General features: G+C 44.4%; 1 protein-coding gene across 1 annotated transcript in view; it reads left to right on the top strand.

Annotated features, from left to right (window-relative positions):
• The window catches only part of LOC139274607 (extracellular sulfatase Sulf-1-like), a 547,728-nt gene that overhangs the window by 502,788 nt on the left and 22,442 nt on the right, over positions 1-22,498 (top strand). Inside the window, exon 20 of the mRNA XM_070891301.1 lies at positions 13,526-13,649. Coding sequence (XP_070747402.1) covers positions 13,526-13,649 — 124 coding nt within the window. The remainder of the gene's footprint in view (positions 1-13,525; positions 13,650-22,498) is intronic.

Here is a 22,498-nt window from a genome sequence, read left to right as displayed (position 1 = left end):
CAGCACAAGTGACTTGATGAAAGCTCATGTGTCCTTTCTAGTCGGCCCCTCAGTTTCCCATTCACGTTGCTGTCAGGTTAGCACGACAGCACAGTGTCAGCAAGCACCATTGGCAATGAATCGGTACGCGATTTCTTCTGATACTTTCTCGAATATCTGTGTGGTTTATAGATTCTAGTAAAAGGGTACCTCCTAGTTTGTCTTTGTTTATTTTGGTCTGACCCTCTCCTGCATGCCTCTCATATTTCTTCTTCATATGTGGGAATGGGTTAGTCAATATCCTGTTAAGAGCTTCGTGACACACAGGTAGGAAGAAAAAGACTTCCATGTCTGAAACTGTTGAAAGACTGCTTGCAGAATCCTTTCTTAGCTTCTGCCAAAGTTAATGTTTCGGTCAAAATTTGCGGTGATTCAAAGCCTGTGAACTTAACCACTTTCTGGTAACTGACCTCTCTCTTGCAGGCTTAAGTTAAATCAGTGCCATTCTGGCATAAATGGCAGAATTTCTGGACAGCAGCTTTTGTCCTCATTATCCAGTTATTTGCATAAATCAATCATTTGGGACTGGGATGGAATTTAGCATATATCTTCATCATCATCGTAGGCAGTCCTTCGGAATCGAAGAAGACTTGCTTCCACTCTTAATGTCAGTTCTTAGATGGCTGAACAGTCCAATACGAGAACCACAGTCTCTGTCACAGGTGGGACAGATTGTCGTTGAGGAAAGGGGTGGGTGGGACTGGTTTGCTGCACGCTCTTTCCGCTGCCTGCGCTTGATTTCTGCACGCTCTCAGCGACGAGATTCGGGGTGTTCAGCGCCCTCCCGGATGCACTTCTTCCACTTAGGGGGGTCTTTGGCCAAGGACTCCCAGGTGTCAGTGAGGATGTTGCACTTTATCAGGGAGGCTTTGAGGGTGTCCTTGTAACGTTTCCACTGCCCACCTTTGGCTCGTTTGCTGTGAAGGAGTTCCGTGTAGAGCGTTTGTTTTGAGAGTCTCGTGTCTGGCATGCGGACAATGTGGCCTGCCCAGCGGAGCTGATCAAGTGTGATCAATGCTTCAATGCTGGGGATGTTGGCCTGGTCGAGGACACTAATGTTGTGCGACTTTAGCATATATCTTAGAACGATTGTAACTCTGATGTATCTGTTTAACAGCCCAAATTCCAAACTTCTTTGTCAGAACTACTGTACTTTCTCCCCCTCAAAATGACAGAATTTCAGGCCGCTTTGATACCTCTATCATAACATTCCAATTCTTCTTTAAATGATTCCAATGATTTTGTCTCCACTACTCTACCTAGAAGTCCACACCATATATTGATGATTATTTGTGAAAGCATGATGCCAACAGTCCTTAATTTACTGTTATCTGATTTATAGCTGTGTCTTACTGACATGCAACGTTCTCCCTATGGTGCGCAGCCGCGCATCAATCGGGTGGTCCTGCGCAGGCTGCTCACAAGCTGTTTCTGCTGGAAGAGATACCTGCCGCACAGCAAATTTAAAGGGACCGTGCACAAAAAAAATGAGAGGAACATTGCTGACTTGCTTTATTTTTAAGTAGTATTCCAAATTTACCTTTTCTATACCATTTATTATCTTCTTTTTGATGATGAAAAGACCAATTTCGGCTATTTTGCGCCTCTGTTTGCACCCTTGAGGGGCAGTAAATATTGTTTTCGGTTGTTTCGGCTGGACGTCCAGGTTTTAGCGCCTGACCGGTAAATTCGGCTCATGGGTTACTGAGATCATGACATCAATCTTCGTGCAATGCTCCGCTCAAGCCCCGTATGCAAAATCTGCCCTAACGCCTCATTTAACGCCTGCCCCAGGAAACGTCTGAAAAACTAGGCGCTCCCAGGGTGCAGCAGGCAGTATTGGCAGCAGTTTTAAATGGAGGGATGAGGATCCTACATCGCAGGTCACATTGACTGCAGCAGTCGCGCACATCATGCTGCGTGAAGCTCCGATTTGCAAACGGCATTTTTATCTGCCATTACAGTGTTCTTACAAGGTGAGTGAGAAAATATAATGGGGGCATTACTAGTTCGCCAGCGTTTCATGCTCCATGCGATTGCCAGGCAGCATTAAGCTAGAAGAAGAGCTCTTGGCTATGTTGGCTCACGGATGAGGAGAGGCCGAAGAAGTCCGGGGAGGAGGGTTTACTCCCCCACTTTCCCCCGCCAACCCTCCCAGGGGTTTTCAGGTACCAACGCTCATACCTCCAGCTCTCTGATGAGCAGTGTGTAAGAAAGCTGCGCTTCCAAAAGGAAGCTCTGACGGAGCTATGCCATCTACTACAGGCAGACCGATGCCTGGACCGCTCTGGAGGCAGCCTTCAATACTCGCCTCAACAGCTATCCAAATTCATTGTGGTGTGCTGCGTGCTGCACAACTTGGCCATCATGAAGAGCCAGGCATTGCCAGTGAGGATTAAATGCCCGCCTCAGGAGGAGGAGAACGATGAAGAGGAGTCAGCCGAGGCACCTATTGGACAGCCACACTATCCATGGGGGAGGCCATGTGGAGATGCTGCTGCACCAAGAGTCGCACGTCGCCAGCTCGTAATGGACCGGCTCTCCTAAATGGAGGAAACTGAGGGATGGAGCTCATACTGCACGCTCCAGTGAATGTTGGAATGATGCGAAAGACACCAATGGCAAATGATGAATCATAAATTGTACTACAACAAAGTCACCAAAAACTCTCTCCACCAAAAATAAAACTATACAATATACAACATTATCTTACAGGTCACTTAACATAGAAACATAGAAAATAGGTGCAAGAGTAGACCATTCGGCCCTTCGAGCCTGCACCACCATTCAATATGATCATGGCTGATCATTTTTGCAACTTTCTCTCCATATCCCTTGATCCCTTTAGCCGTAAGGGCCACATCTAACTCCCTTTTGAATATATCTAACAAACTGGCCTCAACAACTTTCTGTGGTAGAGAATTCCATAGGTTCACAATTCTCTGAGTGAAGAAGTTTCTCCTCATCTCAGTCCTAAATGGCTTACCCCTTACCTTTAGACTGTGACCCCTGGTTCTGGACTTCCCCAACATCGGGAACATTCTTCCTGCATCTAACCTGTCCAATCCCATCAGAATTTTATATGTTTCTATGAGATCCCCTCTCATTCTTCTAAATTCCAGTGAATATAAGCCTAGTCGATCCAGTCTTTCTTCATATGTCAGTCCTGCCATCCCGGGAATCAGTCTGGTGAACCTTTGCTGCACTCCCTCAATAGCAAGAATGTCCTTCCTCAGATTAGGAGACCAACAACAACAAAACTTTTAACGCTGCGATTTTCGGCACGGGTGCATAAAGTCTGTTGTGTAATGCCTCATTTAATGCCCCCGATCATGGATCCTCATTTTTTGCCGCATTTCCCAGTCGAAGGCGCACGCATTTTTCAGGCAGTATCTTTATCGCCTCGCCGCGATTAACGCCCCGAAATCGGGAAAGCTGAAAATGAAGTCCTAAGTTCCTCCGGTCTTTGCTTTTATTTTATTCATTCCTGGGATGTTGGTGTCGCTGGCAAGACCAGCATTTATTGCCCATCACTAATTGCCCTTGAGGAGGTGGTGATGAGCCTCCTCCTTGAACTGCTGCAGTTTGCGTGGTGAAGGAACTCCCACAGTGCTGTTAGGGAGGGAGTTCCAGGATTTTGACCCAGCGACAATGAAGGAATGGCGATATATTTCCAAGTCAGGATGGTGTGTGACTTGGAGGGGAAGTTGCAAGTGATGGTGTTCCCATGCACTTGCTTCCCTTGCCCTTATAGGTGGTAGAGGTTTGGGAGGTACTGTCGAAGAAGCCTTGGTGAGTTGCTGCGGTGCATCTTGTAGATGATAGACACTGCAGCCACAGTGTGCCGATGGTGGAGGGAGGTGAATGTTTAATGTAGTGGATGGGGTACCAATCAAACGGGTTACTTTGTCCTGGATGGTGTTGAGCTTTTTGAGTGTTGTTGGAGCTGCACTCATCCAGGCAAGTGGAGAGTAATTCATCACACTCCTGACTTGTGCCTTGTAGATGGTGGAAAGGCTTTGGGGAATCAGGAGGTGAGACACTCGCTGCAGAATACTCAGCTTCTGACCTCTTGTAGCCACAGTATTTGTGTGGCTAGTCCAGTTAAGTTTCTGGTCAATGGTGACCCCCAGGATGTGGATGGTGAGAGAGTTGGCGATGGTAATGCCTTTGAAAGTCAAGGGGTAGTGGTTAGATTCTCTCTTGTTGGAGATAGTCATTCCTTGGCACTTGTGGGACGTGAATGTTACTTGCCACTGATCAGCCCAAGCCTGAATGTCATTCAGGTCTTGCTGCATGCGGGCACGGACTGCTTCATTGTCTGAGGAGTTGCGAATGGAACGGAGTACCATGTAATCATTAGTAAACATCCCCACTTCTGACCTTATAGCTCTGATACTACGCACTGGTCTTGTTATGTATGAATAAAGAGTCTGACCAGATACTGTGAGCTCAAAGTAAAGTGTGACCTTATTCTTTTATTACAGGTCTCCAAAGTGCCTCTCCAGCCTGTGAGGCCTCCTTAAGTACAGGTGCTCCCAAGGGATTGTGGGATCCCTTGGGACTCCAGGGGATGAGCCCTCTGGTGGTTACACAAGGTATTTACAGGTTTACATATACAACGACACTCCTCCCGCCACCCCCCCCCAAAGTCAACAGTGTAACTATTTACAAGGTGAGTCGATCTGGGGCCTTTCTTTCCCTGGTTGATCGTCTCAATGCAAATACTGGTTTTGGTGAGTCGCTTGTTGGGACTTTTTCAATCATGCTGTAGGCCCTCTCAGCCTTAGACAGACTTCTGGATGCATAAGCAACCAATTGCAATTTCCCAGATTCATTAGCTTGTTGCAATACACACCCGACACCGTATGACGATGCATCACATGCTAGTACCAAACGCTTACATGGATTATACAACACAAGCAATTTGTTTAACAATTTTCTAGCTTTTACAAAGGCATTTTCTTGGCTTTTACCCCATATCCATTCGTCTCCTTTACGCAGTAAGGCGTGCAATGGTTCTACCAGTGTGCTGAGACCCGGTAAGAAGTTACCAAAGTAGTTCAGGAGTGACCACAGCTTCATCACGTTCTGTGCCCTCGGTGCCTTCTTGATTGCCTCTGTCTTCGAATCGGTGGGCCTGATGCCGTCCGTCGCAAATTCTTCTCCGCAGGAACTCCACTTCAGGTGCCAGCAAAACGCACCGAGCGTTTTAACCTGGGCCCCACACAATTAAGCCGACTAAGAACCTCCAGGTTCAGCAGATGCTCGACTGTGTCCCGACCTGTAACCAAGATGTCATCCTGGAAGACCACGGCATGCGGGACCAACTTCAGTAAGCTTTCCCTGTTTCTCTGGAAAATCGCCGCGGCTGATCGAATCCCGAACGGGCATCTGATGTAAATGAAGAGACCTTTGTGCATTTTGATGCAGGTGAGGCCCTTCGATGATTCCTCCAGCTCCTGCGTCATGTAGGCCGAGGTCAAGTCCAGCTTCGTTAACATCTTTCCTCCCACCAGCATCGCAAAAAGGTCGTCTGCCTTAGGTAGTGGGTATTGATCCTTCAGGGAGAAACAATTGATAGTTACTTTATAATCACCACGGCTCCTGACGGTGCCATTTCCCTTGAGGACTGGAACAATCGGACTGGCTCCCTCGTTGAATTCAGTCTGCGGGATGATGCCCTCTCATTGCAGCCGGTCCAGCTTGATCTCCGCCCTCTCTCTCATCAAGTACGGTACCGCTCTAGCCTTGTGATGGATGGGTCGCGCCTCCGGAATTAGGTGGATCTGCACTTTTGCTCCTTGGAACGTCCCGATGCCTGGTTTGAACAGCGAGGGGAACTTGTTTAAGACCTGGGCACACGAAGTGTCGTCGACGGACAAGAGCGCTTAGATTTCGTCCCAATTCCAGCGTATCTTCCCCAGCCAACTCCAGCCGAGCAGCATGGGGCCATCGCCCGGTACCACCCAGAGTGGTAGCTTGTGCATCGCTCCATCGTAGGAGACCTTTACAGTAGAACTACCGATTATGGGAATCAGTTCCTTTGTGTATGTTTTCAGTTTAGTGTGAATGGGAGCCAGGACTGGCTTTGAAGCCTTGCTGCACCACAATTTATCGAAAGTCTTTTTGGTCATAATGGACTGGCTCGCGCCCGTGTCCAGCTCCATTGACACCGGGAGTCCATTTAATTCAACCTTCAGCATTATTGGGGGATACTTTGTGGTAATTGTGTGCACCCATATACCTCAGCCTCCTCGGTCTGAGGCACTGGTTCGTCGTGATCCAACGTGGATCTGTCCTCTGCAACATGGTTTGCAGGATTAGCAGGGTTTGCAGCTCACCTGCACATACGTTGGAGGTGTCCCATTGTTTCACAGCCCTTGCAACATATCCTTTGAAGCGGCATGAATGGAAACGATGATCACCCCTGCAGCGCCAACAAGGTGTTAATGGCCTAGCACTCATCACCCTTGATGGTGGACTCTGAGACATCTGCGGACGTGTAGCTGCAGGCATGTGAGGCCTGCCCTGTACATTTCAATTTGAAAACAACATTACTTTGTTCACAGTAATTGTAGCAGCACTCACGTACTGAGAGACTTGTTTGGTATTGTCACTGGTGGCAATGAACGTCTGGGCTATCGCTATGGCTTTACTCAAGGTTGGGGTCTCTACAGTCAAAAGTTTGCGAAGTATCACTTCATGGCCAATGCCAAGTACAAAGAAGTCCCTGAGCATGTGCTCCAAATGTCCTTCAAATTCGCAATGTCCTGCAAGGCCTCTTAGCTCATCGACATAGCTCGCCACTTCCTAGCCTTCAGACCTTTTGTACGTGTAGAACCGGTACTTCGCCATCAGAACGCTTTCCTTCGAGTTAAGATGCTCCCGGACCAGTGTGCACAACTCATCATACGATTTCTCTGTGGGTTTCGCTGGAGCAAGCAGATTTTTCATGATGCCGTACGTTGGTGCCCCGCAAACGGTGAGGAAAATCGCCCTTCGTTTGGCAGCGTTCGCTTCTCCTTCCAGCTCGTTGGCCACAAAGTATTGGTCGAGTCGCTCCATGAACGTTTCCCAATCATCTCCCTCTGAAAATTTCTCCAGGATGCCCACTGTTCTCTGCATCGTTGCGGTGGGGTTCGTCATCTTTATCTTGTTGCCAGTTGTTATGTATGAATAAAGAGTCTGACTAGATACTGTGAGCTGAAAGTAAAGTGTGACCTTAGTCTTTTATTACAGGTCTCAAGCGTGCCTCTCCAGCCTGCGAGGCCTCCTTAAGTACAGGTGTTCCCAAGGGATTGTAGGATCCATTGGGATTTCAGGGGATGAGCCCTCTGGTAGTTACACAAGGTATATATAACAGGTCTCATGGCTGTTTTGTGAACTGTCTCTCTGACTTTAATGTCCCTTTGTCTCTCAGTGACCAGAAAAAAACATAGTAGAAAAATAGGACAAGTGGAGGCCTTTTAGCCTCTCGAGCCTGTTCCACCATTCAGTGAGATCATGGCTGATCTGTGCCCTAACTCCATATACTCACCTTTGTCCCAGATCCTTTAATGTCTTTTGGTTCACAGAAATCTATCAATCTCAGATTTAATATTAACAATTGACCCAGCATCAACTGCTGTTTGTGGAAGAGAGTTCCAAACTTCTTCCACCCTTTGCATGTAGAAGTGTTTCCGAACTGAACTCCTGAAAGGCCTGGAGGCTATGGGGCCAAAATTCAGGGTCTTAGTATGACCCGTTACAGCCCGTTTGTGGCGGCCATGCAGCCCAATCCCATGGCCGCCACTTTGTGGTCAACTGGCCGCCCCGACCCAAATTCATGACGGGGACTTTTCAGCCTGTCCTCACTTCCGCCCCGCTACTGCCGACCACTGCAACTGCGTCATAAAAGCGCGCACTGCCACTATCCCTCACCTGCAGAATACACCGACCCAAATTCACCTGAAAAAATTGTTGCCCTGTCAGCACCTTCTGCTGACTGTGTGCGGCTTGGCAGCGCGGCGGCCCTTCAAGAGGAGGGCCCACTGCCACAGCCGCCATGTCTTTATTTTTGCCGGCCTACTTCCCGATCGGCCAGCAAAATAGTGTCCACGGGTTTGGCCGGGCCGCCAACAGGCAGCTGGCACCCCCTCGTGTACCAGGCAGCTGGCCTGGCCAAAACCCTCCCTGGTGGCCCAGTGGCCGAAGATAAATAATGCTGGATTCTCTCCCCTTTAACGGAGGAGAGAGAGCTTGGTGACGCACACGCGCTGTGGCATCAGCACCGCTCTGCCGCTGCATGACAGTGGCGGAGTCCTGATCCCGCCCCAACAGCCACCCCTCAGTCTGCCTTACCACCTCACTTCCGTCCCCACTATGACCGACTTACGGTCTAACTTAAAAAAACCTGCAAAGTCCTGAAAATTGCCGAAAAGGCCGCCGCAACGATCATTGTGGCCCTGAATTTCGGCCCCTATGTCTCCTAGTCCTAGATTCCCAATCAGCAGAAATAGTTTCTCTCCATCTACCCTATCAATCAAGTCTATACATTTTAAATATAAGAATTAGGAGCAGAAGTAGGCCATACAAACCTTCAAGCCTAATTCGCCATTCAATAAAATCATGGCTGATCTTCAACCTCAACTCCACTTTCCCGTCCGATCCCCATATCCCTTGATTCCCCTAGAGCCCAAAAATCTATCTATCTCAGCCTTGTATATGCTCAACCATTCAGCATCCACAGCCCTTTCAAGAAGAGAATTCCAAAGATTCACAACCTTCTGAGTGAAGAAATTCCTCCTCATCTCAGTCCTAAATGGCTGACCCCTTATCCTGGACTCTCCAGCCAGGGGGAACAACGTCTCAGCATCTCTTTGGTGTGGTCTCGACAACAACAACTTGCATTAATATAGCGCATTTAATGTAGTGAAATGTCGCAAGGAGCTTCACAGGAGTATTATGCGATAAAAATTTTGCAAAGTCTCACCAAAGTCGTGTACAGTTGTAGTAAGACTTTCTTACTGTTGTACTCCAACCCCCTTGCCATAAAGGCCAACATGCCATTTGTCTTCCCAATTGCTTGCTGTAGCTGCATGCTAACTTTCTGTGTTTCCTGTACGAGGACATCTAAATCTCTCCAAACACCAACATTTAATAATTTCTTACCATTTAAAAATATTCTATTTTTCTATCCTTCCTACCCAAATGAATAACCTCACATTTCCCCACATTATACTCTATCTGCCACCTTATTGCCCACGCTACCTGTCTATATCCCTTTGCATGCTCTTTGTGTCCTCCTCACAGCTAACCTTCCCACCTAGCTTTGTGTCATCAACATACTTGGATATATTGCACTAGGTCCCTTCATCTAAGTCATAAATATAGATTGTAAATAGCTGAGGCACAAGCACTGATCCATGCGACACCCTACGAGTTATAGCTTGCCAACCGGAAAATGACTGGTTTTTCCCTACTCTCTGTTTTCTGTCCATTAACCTATCCTCTATCCATGCTAATATATTACCCCCAGCTCCATGTGCCCTTTTCTTGTGTTACAAGCTTTTATGTAGAACCTTATTGAATGTCTTTTGGAAATCCAGGTATACTACATTCACTGGTTCCCCTTTATCTACCCTGTTCAAAAAACTCTCATACATTTGGTAAACACAATTTCCATTTCATAAAACCATATTAACTCTGCCTAATCATGTTATGATTTTCTAAGTGACCTGTTAATACTTCTTTAATAATGGATTCCAGTATTTTCCTGACAACTGATGTCAGGCTAACTGGCCTGCAGTACACCATTTCCTTGCCCCCCCTCCTTTCTTGAATAATGGTGTTACATTTGTTACCTTCCAATCTACTGGGACCATTCTAGAATCTAGGGAATTTTGGAAGATCATAACCAATGCATCCACTATCTAGGATGTAGGCCATGAGGTCCAGGGAATTTGTCAACTTTTAGTCCCATTAATTTCTCAAGTGCTTTTTCTCTACTGATATAATTACTTTAATTTCCTCACTCTCATTAGCCCCTTGGTTCCCCTCTATTTTTGGCATACATGACTTCCTCTGAGCTGGGCTTTCCTGTTTAATCCATATAGTTCAGCATTTTATTTGCTTGTTTGATTCCTGCTTCACAATGATTGAGCATGTTTAGCATCTAAGACAGTGGATCCTTTTCACCTTCATGGTTAGCTAGTTTAACACCATTCATGGAGTGTATGTATTGGCATTTTTTCCCCTAAATGCAATACTTTGCACTTTCCTAAATTAGATTTCACGTGCCATCGTTTTTTCTAACTTACTTGGTAGTTCCCAAGCTACCACCTGTCCCTCTGAGTTTGATATCATCTGCAAATTGAGACTCCCTCCACCCCAGGAGTAGTGGATGAGTCAAGTAAATAAGTTATTATTTCGCCAAAATACTCACCACTAGTAATTAGTGTAGAAACATTTAAGGGGAAGTGAGAGCAAAAGGGATAGAAGGATATGGTGATAGGGTGAGAAGAAGTAAGGTGGGAAGAGACTTGTGTGGAGTATAAACCTGTTGAGCCAAAAGACCTGTTTCTGTGCTTTATAGTCCTATATAATTACTATTACTACTGTGTTAACTCCTTTACAGAAATTACTTTATAAATATCTGGTCCAGGATGGATATAAATCCTAGGGGTTAACCATAAACTAGATGATTTAATACTCTATGGAATATGGTGGTTGTGTCCGACTTGGACCATGAAATTGTCACTTAAAAAATACGTAGCATACTGACATATGTGAACCTGGCTTCAAAACCAAAGAGAGATGGGTGAGCTGATGATGAAAACAGCAGGGTAAATCAGGCAGTGAGGGCTTGTGCCGCCTCTCCACCATGACCTTAATTTTCCTCTCCCCGCCCTCACTCTGACCGCTACTGCCTGCTGCATTCCTGCCTGTGGCATGTAAATGCTGGCCAGGATAGATGGGGCCTGGGTTCTGAGCATGTTTCCCTCCCATCTGCTTCTGCGACCAGGTGATAGGCCTGGATAGCAGTGGTAATGCCCCATATGTTGTAAATGGAGGGAGAGAGCCTAGTAGAGGCTTCCAGCCTTCATTTTGTCGATTGCTTACCTGATGATGGCCTCAGTCTCACCTGAGACTTTCAGTAAAAGAATTGATGCAGTCTTAGGGTCTCTGTGGCCCTTTTATTCTTGCCTCCCACTTATTCTGGGGCTGCAATGGAAATCCCATTATAGAACTGCCTGGATCACCCCAGGGGCCCAATGGTGGGTCTCCTGCTTGCTGGTAGGAGCCCACCATGAATTGGAATTACCCGGTAGATTGGGCCAGGGCCAGCTCATGGAAAATAAGTTTTTAATGAATATTTTGCGTCTGTTTCACAAAAGACAGGGGCACTGCAGACACTGCAATCAGGGAGCAGGAGCGTGAAATATGAGATGAAATCAACATAGTGAGAGAGGAAGTATTAAGGGGTTTAGCAGCTTTGAAAGTGGATAAATTCCCAGGCCCAGATGAAATGTATCCCAGTCTGTTAAGAGAAGCAAAAGAGGAAATAGCAGAGGCTTTGACCATCATTTTCCAATCCTCCCTGGATACACGTGTAGTGCCGGAGGACTGCTAATGTTGTACCTTTGTTTAAAAAGGGAGCGAGGGATAGGCCGAGTAATTACAGCCTAACCTTGGTGGTGGGAAAATTATTGGAAAGAATCCTGAGGGACAGGATAAATCTTCATTTAGAAAGACATGGATTAATCAAGGATAATCAGCATAGATTTGTTAAAAGATCATGTCTGACTAACTTGATTGAATTTTTTGAGGAGGTAACTAGGAGGGTCGATGAGGGTAGTGCGTTTGATGTAAATGTATATGGATTTTAGCAAGACTTTGATAAGGTCCCACATGGCAGACTGGTCATGAAAGTAAAGGCCCACGGGATCCACGGTAAAATGGCAAGTTGGATCCAAAATTAGCTCAGAGGCAGGAAGCAAAGGGTAATGGCTGATTTTTGTGACTGGAAGGCTGTTTCCAGTGGAGTTTGCAGGGCTCAGTACAAGGTCCGTTGCTTTTTGTGGTATATATCAATGATTTAGACTTGAATGTAGATGTTATAATTAAGAAGTTTGCAGATGATACTAAAATCGGCTATGTGATTGATCATGAAGAAGAAAGCTGTAGAACTGCAGGAAGATATCAATGAACCGGTCAGGTGGGCAAATGGAATACAATCTGGAGAAGTGTGAGGTAATGCATTTGGGGAGAGTTAACAAAGCAAGGGCATACACATTAAATGGTAGGACACGGAGAAGTGTAGAGGAACAAAGGGACCTTGGAGTGCATGTCCATAGATCCTTGAAGATAGCTGGCCAGGTAAATAAGGTGGTTAAGAAGGAATACAGAATACTTGCATTTATTAGCCGAGGCATAGAATACAAGAGCAAGGAGGTTATGCTTGAACCGTATAAAACACTAGCTAGACCACAGCTTAGAGTACTGCGTGCAGTTCTGGTCACCACATTACAGAAACGATGTGATTGCACTAGAGAGGGTACAGAGGAGATTTATGAGGATGTTGGCTGGACTGGAGAATTCTAGCTATGAGGAAAGATTGCATAGGCTGGGTTTGTTTTCTTTGGAGCAGAGGAGGCTGAGGGGAGACCTTACTGAGATGTATAAAATTATGAGGGGCCTAGATAAAGTGGATAGGAAGGACCTATTCCCCGAGCAGAGTGGTCAACAACCAGGGGGCATAGATTAAAATAATTGGACGGCGGTTTAGAGGGGATTTAAGGGGAAATGTCTTCACCCAGAGGGGGTGTTGGGGGTCTGGAACTCACTGCCTGAAAGGGTAGTAGGGGCAGAAACCCTCACCACATTTAAAAAGTACTTGGATGTGCACTTGAAGAGCCGTAATCTACAGGGCTACGGACCAAGAACTGGAAAGTGGGATTAGGCTGGATAGCTCTTTGTCAGCCGTGTGGACACAATGAGCTAAATGGCCTCCTTCCGTGCTGTAAATTTATATGATTTCTATAATCCTGTCATGACCTGTTGGGATAGGAAAAAGAAAATCCAGTCCCTGGAATGAAAGTCTCCCCTTTCTAGCAGCTGATGTTTAAATGGGCTTTTTTCATAGTTTATTGTTTTATGCTGTTACGAGTGGAGATTGGCCAAACCTATTTCACATAAGATCCTTACAGCTGTTAGAGGGAATAAACTTTCATTTCATCACTCTAGTTCGTTATGAAGTTAGCTTCACAGATGCTAGGTATTCTTGAAGCACTGCAAAGTATTCTTTACCTGTTGCTGCTGTGTATGCTCAGTCTTACTTGTACTCTGAATGTTTTCACCAAAGGCTTTATGAAATGAGCAGCCCCTCATCTAAACTCAAAAGTCAGATTCTTTGCTCATCACAATATTGTTGTAAAGTGCATCATTTATAGGCTTCTCCCGTGAAAAGGGAAGGCTGATTTCTGTTTTGATTTTGTGATTTCAGCTGACTAATACGGTACACATGGTTGAACGGGAAACTCTTAATCAGTTACACATACAGTTAATGGAGCTGAGAAGTTGCCAAGGACACAAGCAGTGCACTCCACGGGCTAAGGGTGTGGAAGCAGGTAATCAAGGATACAGTGATTGTCCTGAGCTCTCTTCACAGGGAGTTTTCACCTAGCTGTGAGAGAGAAATTGTAAAAAAGAAATTCTGCTATTGTCCACATTTGTCAGCAAAGAATTTGGTTTGTGTCATTTTCCTGGCATGGCATTCCTTGTATCAATGAAACATAATTTTTCCCCATTGCTCCTTAATTTTTCAGGTGAACTCTTCATGGAAAACTGCAGATTGAGATTACATTTGTAAAGTGTTTAAAATGGATCAAAAATCTGCAACACTCTTTTAAGTTAAAAGCCCCACAACATTTACATTTTCACCAAACAGTTCCTATTTTGAGAGTCCAGTGTAGAACATGTTGTTTAATGGGATTCGACAGGGCAGGACACCAAGTTGATTCAGTTTATTCAGCCTGCTGGTTCACATAATTCTATTCCCGACAGTCATAAAAATGTACGTATTCTGCTTTCATTTTCAAACGCAATTCAATTGCTGACTTACACTTCTGTTCTTCATACTAATCATTGTTGAAAGCTGAACTAGTATAATTATGGACACTTTGATTAAAGAGCCACCATACATATGATGCGTTTTAACATTTCCAGTAAAAAACAAGCATAAGTTTTTATTTTATGTTTACTTAATTGACTAGGAGTAATGCACTGAAGCACTGAAAGCCTTTATTTTTTAACTCTTAGGCTGCCAGCAAGTCCAGAGACAGTTGCATAGTGTTCAGCTAATGCACTGTAACATGGAAACAACTGGCAGAGCCTTGAAATTACGCTGATATTTATGTACAAATTCTTAACGTGTTGATATGAAATTCTTTCGCCTGCTAGTGTACAAGGTAATAACCAAAGTTCCTTCTTATGTTTTTTGGCGGCGTGTGGGCCCTTGAACTGGCTGCACAGCCCATTTAAATGTTTGCGCATGTGCGGCCTGCCCAGGACCTCAGGAGAGATGCGTGACTGCACAGCTTAACGGGAACATTGGTAGTAACCCATTTTTAAAAAATTGGTTCATTTTGATTATCACAGTTGTGAAGATTGATTCATATTTAAACTGGAACAGTGCTTCTGTTAAAATAACAGCCAAAGGAGGTTTATTTGCACATTAATATCACACAGCGCAATTGCAAGGGCTAAATTTTTGTCAGCTTGACTGAGTTGACGGCACTCTCGCTCAGGTCAGATGGTTGTGGGTTTGAGCCCTGCTTCAGGGGGTTGAGCACATAATGTAGGCTAGGTCTCCAGTGCCGTACTGAGGGGAGTGTTGCATTGTTGGAAATGCCAACCTTTGCATGAGACGTTAAACTGAGATCCCACCTGCTGTCCTGGTGGATCAGGTGACCATTAGCATTCTGATGTAATTATTCGAAGAAGACTAGAGAATTCTACTGGTGTCCTTCCCAACATTCCTGATTATTCATCTCATGGTTGCTCATGAGATATTTCTAGCACAGAATGGCTGTTGTAGTTTATCGACATGATAACAATCCCTGCAATTCAGGAAAAGAGTAACTCATTATGTAAATTTCTTTGAGAAGTTTTGACATGAAAGGTGCTATATAAATGCAATCATTATTTATTTATGTTATTGTATTACTACAGTAAAGCTACTCAAATATCCAGAAAAGCTTTAACCCTAAACTACAGAAATAAAAATATAAAATACAATTTTCAGTAAAAATCTAAATGTCAATATTTCCATTCTATCCCTGTTTCTTTTTTTCAACCTCTTGAAGTCTTTCATCCCCTTTTTTTCTCATTTCATATTTTTACTGCTTTCAATTTAATTTTACTTAGTTCTATCATTGATGGTATTTTTCCAGCGACTTGAGGTGTCTACTATACATGGTCCATGTTTCTGAGCCATACAGGAGGGCGGGTATTACTACAACCCTGTGGACCATGAGCTTGGTGGCAGTTTTGAGGACCTGGTCTTCAAACACTCTTTTCCTCAGGCGGCCGAAGGCTGCACTGGCGCACTGGAGGCAAGATCCTACAAATCCCCTGAGAGGACAGATGCACCAACATTAGCGTCCTCGACCAGGCCAACATCGAAGCTCCGCTGAGCAGGCCACATAGTTTGCATGCCAGACACGAGACTCCCATAAGCAAGCGCTCTACTCGGAACTCCTTCACGGCAAACGAGCCAAAAGTGGGCAGCGGAAATGTTACAAGGACACCCTCAAAGCCTCCCTGATAAAGTGCAACATCCCCACTGACACCTGGGAGACATGGCCAAAGACCGCCCTAAGTGAGGAAGCTCATCCAGGAGGGCGCTGAGCATCTTGAATCTCATCACCGAGAGCGTGCAGAAATCAAGCGCAGGCAGTGGAAAGAGCGTGTGGCAAACTAGTCCCATCCACCCCTTCCCTCAACGACTACCTGCCCCACCTGTGACAGAGACTGTGGTTCTCGTATTGGACTGTACAGCCACCTAAGAACTCATGTTAAGAGTGGAAGCAAGTCTTCCTCGATTCTGAGGGACTGCCTATGATGATGACTTAGTTCTATTTAACCTAACTCTAATCCTCTCTACATAAGAACATAGGAACATAAGAAACAGGAGCAGGAGTAAGCCTTTTGACCCCTCAAGCCTGCTCCGCCATTTAATAAGATCATGGCTGATCTGATCATGGACTCAGTTCCACTTCCCTGCTCGCTCCCCACAACCCTTTATTCCCTTATCGCTCAAAAATCTGTCTATCTCTGCCTGAAATATATTCAATGACCCAGCCTCCACAGCTCTCTGGGGCAAAGAATTCCACAGATTTACAACCCTCTGAGAGAAAAAATTCCTCCTCATCTCAGTTTTAAATGGGTGGCCCCTTATTCTGAGACTATGCCCCCTAGTTTTAGTTTCCCCTTAAAGTGGAAATATCCTCTCTGCATCCAACTTGTCGAGCCCCCTCAGTATCATATATGTTTCGATAAGATCACCTCTCATTCTTCTGAATTCCAGTGAGTATAATCCCAGCCTACTCAACCTATCTTCATAAGTCAACCCCCTCATCTCTGGTGAACCTTCTCTGAACAGCCTCCAATGCAAGTATATCCTTCCTTAAATACAGTGACCAAAACTGACGCAGTACTCCAGGTGTGGCCTCACCAATACCCTGTATAGTTGTAGAAGGACTTCTTTGCTTTGAAACCTTGTATTTACCTTCTTTTTGAGGCCCCACTGTCCATTCTGGAGGGAGGGAACAAGTTCCAAAATATTGTTATTTCTTTATTTTAAAACTGATTTTGAAGGCTTTTTTTTCCACAGCCAATCAAAAATTAACATGACCATGACTTTGATACATCTGCACATATCAAACAGAAGGTCTAAGTGAACGAGTATACTCAGCACCCGCCCTGAAACCCAACTAGCTCATTTTTTACAACCAATCTGAACAGAGATTACTGATTTTAGATCAGATGTGTGATAAGTCAAACTTGAGGATTTTCTGAAGTGTAAGCTTGACAAAGTGATCTTTCAAATGTAATATTTTGGTATCCATATTGTAAAGCATCTACCACAAATAGGCCACTCTGCCCCAAAAACATGAAGTATCCTCTTGAGAAAAAAAAGTTATTAACCCACATATAGGCTGCATACCCAACTTAAACTGATTCTTCCTATATGTATATTCCTAGCTATAACTTGTACATAATTAGGCAGAACAGAGGTAATATGTTTAAATTAAGAAGATTGTCTTATTAGAACTACTGTGTGTGAGGAGGTGCACATAGTAGCTTTAAGCATGTAAGCATGCAGTAACTAATTTGTGCAGATTAATTACCCTGTCTGGTGTGGCTAATCATTCTTTTCTTGGAATTGAGAACAAAAATGATACATTCACACAGCAGAGCCACACAGAGAAATTCAGTTATAAAATTAAATATCGAAGTGTAAGAAAGTGTCAATAGTGAAATACAATGGTTAATGTAATAATATAAACAATTACTGTTAGTATCAAGCATGTTCTGAAGCTAATATTGAATATAAAATCAGGTACTCAGTGTCATGGGGATAATTTTGACTTTGTGAGATAGTGTAAAATGGGTGATAACGAACCTGTTTTACATTGCTCCCAATTTTTATTTCTATTGAAGTCAATGGGAATAAAACATCAGGAGAGATGTAAAACAGGCTTCCGATTCACTATCACTTATTTTATACTTTAACACAAAGTCAAAATCTATCCCACAGTCTTTAAATGTTTCCACTGCCTAATAAAGTGTGTAAAGAAGCTGACCTTCCTATCTGAACTAGCTTGCAATGATACGAGACTGCTGTTTACTCTCTCTATTAGTCTGGGTTTCTCAGTCATGTTCTTTTGATTAATTCTTGTGTCAAAGGTTACTTTTTCTCTCTATTTTAACCATATTACATTTTTCTTCAGGTAATGCATGGACAGATACATTGTGAATAATTTTACCGTTCTAAAAACATTAACAAAAATTACTCTTGTATTTTCCTAATCAGGAAATAAAGATGGAGGAAGCTTTGATCAGCACAGGTATCCATACTTTTTATTCTCTTAAACAACTTTCTTTCCAACCAATTGCATGAGCTGGCACATTGAAGCTTTCTTTTTAGTTTTGTTGTGCGTTGCACTCAGCATTCTTTGGTGCATGACAACTCATCCTTTAACAAATAACAGCTAAATCTTATTTCAGATCATCTGTTTTACTCAACTCTGCTCTTTGGGTTACGCAGGAGTCCTAATAATTTGCTTTTGTTGTGATCCCAGTTCAGTTGCTCCTTGAAGATGAAAGTGATTTCAACCACATGTAAATATACACATGGATATTCACACACTTACACATATCGAACACACACTAACACAGACACTTGATAATTGAAAAGCTGAATACCACTGGGGTAGAGTTTCCACTAGGTTGCACTGGCAATTCGCCCAAAATCAACCAGCGCAAAAGATCGAGTAATTTCAAGTGCAAGTTACGTTCAACGTAAATCGAGTTTCCATGATCTTTTGCGCTGGCTTAAAGAACATAACACTGGAAGCTGGTTCCACCCACAGATCAAATTAATCATCATGGTGAGTTTCCGCTAATTGTGACCGTTTGTGGGCCTTCAAGGAGGCTCTTAAAACTAAGCTGGTATCTTATAAGCGGGAGGGCACTAATAGACACCTTTTAAAAGCATTTAAATATAAAATATTTAATTATTGCAAATTAATTATGCAAATGAGTTTGTGCAGAATCTTGAAACATAACTGTACTTCAGAAAACTAGCGCCATTTAGAGCACAATTTACACCCAGATTGCTGGTTGCAGCCAAAGTGCAAACTCAACCCCAATATGTTTGGCGAAATTCTACAACCAAGCTATAAACACTGTTGACATTTTTAAAGCTCAGTCTAATAAAAATTCCACAAATATAAATTTCTAATTCCAATTAAATCTTCTGTAAAATGTCATTTGTATCCATTGTTGTATCAAACTGGGGCTTTAAATTTTACCGAATCACAATCTTATGGCCCCATCCTGAACCAAGGATAGTGATATCCAGGCTGTTTTCTCTTATATGGACTGTGGTTCAGTCGGCAATTTGGAGTCATTCTACTTCAAAAGTATTTTATCGCATTAATGTCGGATGTTTTCAATAACTTTGCTCAAACTTATCCATGAAAGATTTGGAGCCTGAATTAAACTTTCAGTACATTCGTAAGTCATTTTTTAACCTTTCGTCTATTTATAATTGGTAAGCTTCACATTGCTTTTTCCATCTTTTAAAATCTAATATGAATTACTAAACTATCTTAACCATGAAAAACACAAACTTTCATTGGTGCCATAGAATGTGACAGTATGAGTTTGTATCTGCAATGCCTGCACAATAAGCTTGACAGGACTGTTCATGGAAGTGCTGAGTGGAGGCTGGAAGCTTCCCTACAGGCAGCACAAGTCACACTGGGCCTTTCTCCAACAGCTTCTGGGAACCAGAGTCAGAAAGGAATTGGTAAAGGCTATCTGCCCTCTTATTGTAAAATGGGATGTAGCGCAGAGTGGTCTTAAATGGGAGAAAAACAATTATATTTAGAAGACTAGGGACGAAATTTTTACATTGAAGAGAGTGCCGGTTCGTGAGTGTGTCAGCAGTTGAAAGCGCTGAAATTGACAGTGCATCAGAAATCCACCTACTTTCCATTTAATTCGGGCGTGTTTCCCAGCGCGTCACAGACCTGCTCAGGAGAGGCGCCAACCTCATTGAAGTAGTTTACAACTCGTTGACTGACCCTTCAGAGGCTTTTTAACTTGAGGTTGCAGCTTTTACTGCTTGTGCATGGGATTCACGGACTTCCTGAAGCTCGTTGTGAGAGCTCAGCAGCCATTGTGCGACTCCATTAAGGGACAGCTGGAAAAAGCACATAAATACTCACACCTTACATCTGCTTCCTTGGCTAAGGGAAAGGTTCTTGCTCACACCATTTTGTGCAAAAGTTTTGCTTTCAGGAGTTTGCAGATGTTTTCTGCAACCTCGGAAGCCACTCTCACCACGTTGTAAGTCACTCTCACTACATTGGAGGATTGTGCCTCTGATCTCCACTTTACTTGGCATCTATCAGATCAGCCTCCTTGATAAAGTGCAATATCCCCACTGGCAGCTGGGAATCCCTGGCCCAAGACCGCCCAAAATGGAGGAAGAGCATCCGGGAGAGCGCTGAGCACCTCGAGTCTCGTCGCCGAGAGTATGCAGAAATCAAGTGCAGGCAGCAGAAGGAGCGTGAGGCAAAGCAGGCTCTCCATCCACCCTTTCCTTCAACCACTATCTGCCCCACCTGTGACAGAGACTGTAATTTCCCGTATTGGACTGTTCCGTCACTTTTAGAGTGGAAGCAAGGCTTCTTCAATTTCGAGGGACTGCCTATGATGATGATGATGATGATGGGTGCCGCTTAGGCAGTCTCACCTTGGACTTCAGATTGGGACCAGGATGAGGCCCAGCAGCAGCAGCCTTCCCCTCACTGACCTGATGCGCCACAGGACAGATGGGATCAGCACACAGATGCACCTCGCCGGAGGCGATACCCCCAACCCAAGGTATACAGGCAGAGGATGAGCTTCCTGGACATGTTCATGGCACCGTGGGTGGCTCTGTTGCACAGGAGGGCAGGAAAAAGAGTGGGAGAGCGATAGTGATAGGGGATTCAATTGCAAGGGGAATAGATAGGTGTTTCTGCGGCCGCAACCGAGACTCCAGGATGGTATGTTGCCTCCCTGGTGCAAGGGCCAAGGATGTCTCGGAGCGGGTGCAGGACATTCTAAAAAAGGAGGGAGAACAGCCAGTTGTCGTGGTGCACATTGGTACCAATGACATAGGTAAAAAAAGGGATGAGGTCCTACGAGACGAATTTTAAGGAACTAGGAGCTAAATTAAAAAGTAGGACCTCAAAAGTAGTAATCTCGGGATTACTACCAGTGCCACGTGCTAGTCAGAGTAGGAATCGCAGGATAGCGCAGATGAATACGTGGCTTGAGCAGTGGTGCAGCAGGGAGGGATTCAAATTCCTGGGGCATTGGAACCGGTTCTGGGGGAGGTGGGACCAGTACAAACCGGACGGTCTGCACCTAGGCAGGACCGGAACCAATGTCCTAGGGGGAGTGTTTGCTGGTGCTGTTGGGGAGGAGTTAAACTAATATGGCAGGGGGATGGGAACCAATGCAGGGAGACAGAGGGAAACAAAATGGAGACAGAAGCAAAAGACAGAAAGGAGATGAGTAAAAGTGGAGGGCAGAGAAACCCAAGACAAAAAAAACAAAAATGGCCACCGTACAGCAAAATTCTAAAGCGTCAAATATAATAAAAAGCCAAGCATGAAAGCTCGGTGCCTCAATGCGAGGAGTATTCGGAACCCAGGAGAGGGCTCTGAGCGAGTTAGAGTGGATGAGAGCGCAGATGAACAGGACCCCAAGAAAGAATGCAAAAGGCAGGAGGCAACAGAGCAGAGTAGCACTGGGGTAAGTGTAAACCACAAGGTGATAGGAAGGGACAATATGTATGAATATAAAGGGGCTGCATGCGGGGTCAAAACTAAAAATCATGGTTGAAAAACTAGTATTAAAACACTCTACTTAAACGTACGCAGCATTCGAAATAAAGTAAATGAGTTGACGGCACAAATCATTACAAATGGGTATGATTTGGTGGCCATTACAGAAACGTGGTTGCAGGGTGGCCAAGACTGGGAATTAAACATACAGGGGTATCTGACAATTCGGAAGGATAGACAAGAAGGGAAAGGAGGTGAGGTAGCTCTGTTAATAAAGGATGATATCAGGGCAGTTATGAGAGATGATATTGGCTCTAATGAACAAAATGTTGAATCATTGTGGGTGGAGATTAGAGATAGTAAGGGGAAAAAGTCACTGGTGGGCGTAGTTTATAGGCCCCCAAATAATAACTTCACGGTGGGGCGACAATAATCAAGGGAATAATGGAGGCATGTGAAAAAGGAACGGCAGTAATCATGGGGGATTTTAACCTACATATCGATTGGTCAAATCAAATCGCACGGGGTAGCCTGGAGGAGGAATTCATAGATTGCATACGCGATTGTTTCTCAGAACAGTATGTTACAGAACCTACAATGGAGCATGCTATCTTAGGTCTGGTCCTGTGTAATGAGACAGGAATAATAAATGATCTCCTAGTAAAAGATCCTTTCGGAATGAGTGATCACAGTATGGTTGAATTTGTAATACAGATTGAGGGTGAGGAAGTAGTGTCACAAACGAGCGTACTATGCTTAAACAAAGGGGACTACAGTGGGATGAGGGCAGAGTTAGCTAAAGTAGACTGGGAACACAGACTAAACGGTGGCACAATTGAGGAACAGTG

This window comes from Pristiophorus japonicus, chromosome 1 (assembly GCF_044704955.1).
Source record: "Pristiophorus japonicus isolate sPriJap1 chromosome 1, sPriJap1.hap1, whole genome shotgun sequence".
Taxonomy (NCBI): Eukaryota; Metazoa; Chordata; class Chondrichthyes; family Pristiophoridae; genus Pristiophorus; species Pristiophorus japonicus.
This window is presented reverse-complemented; position numbering and strand designations above follow the sequence as displayed.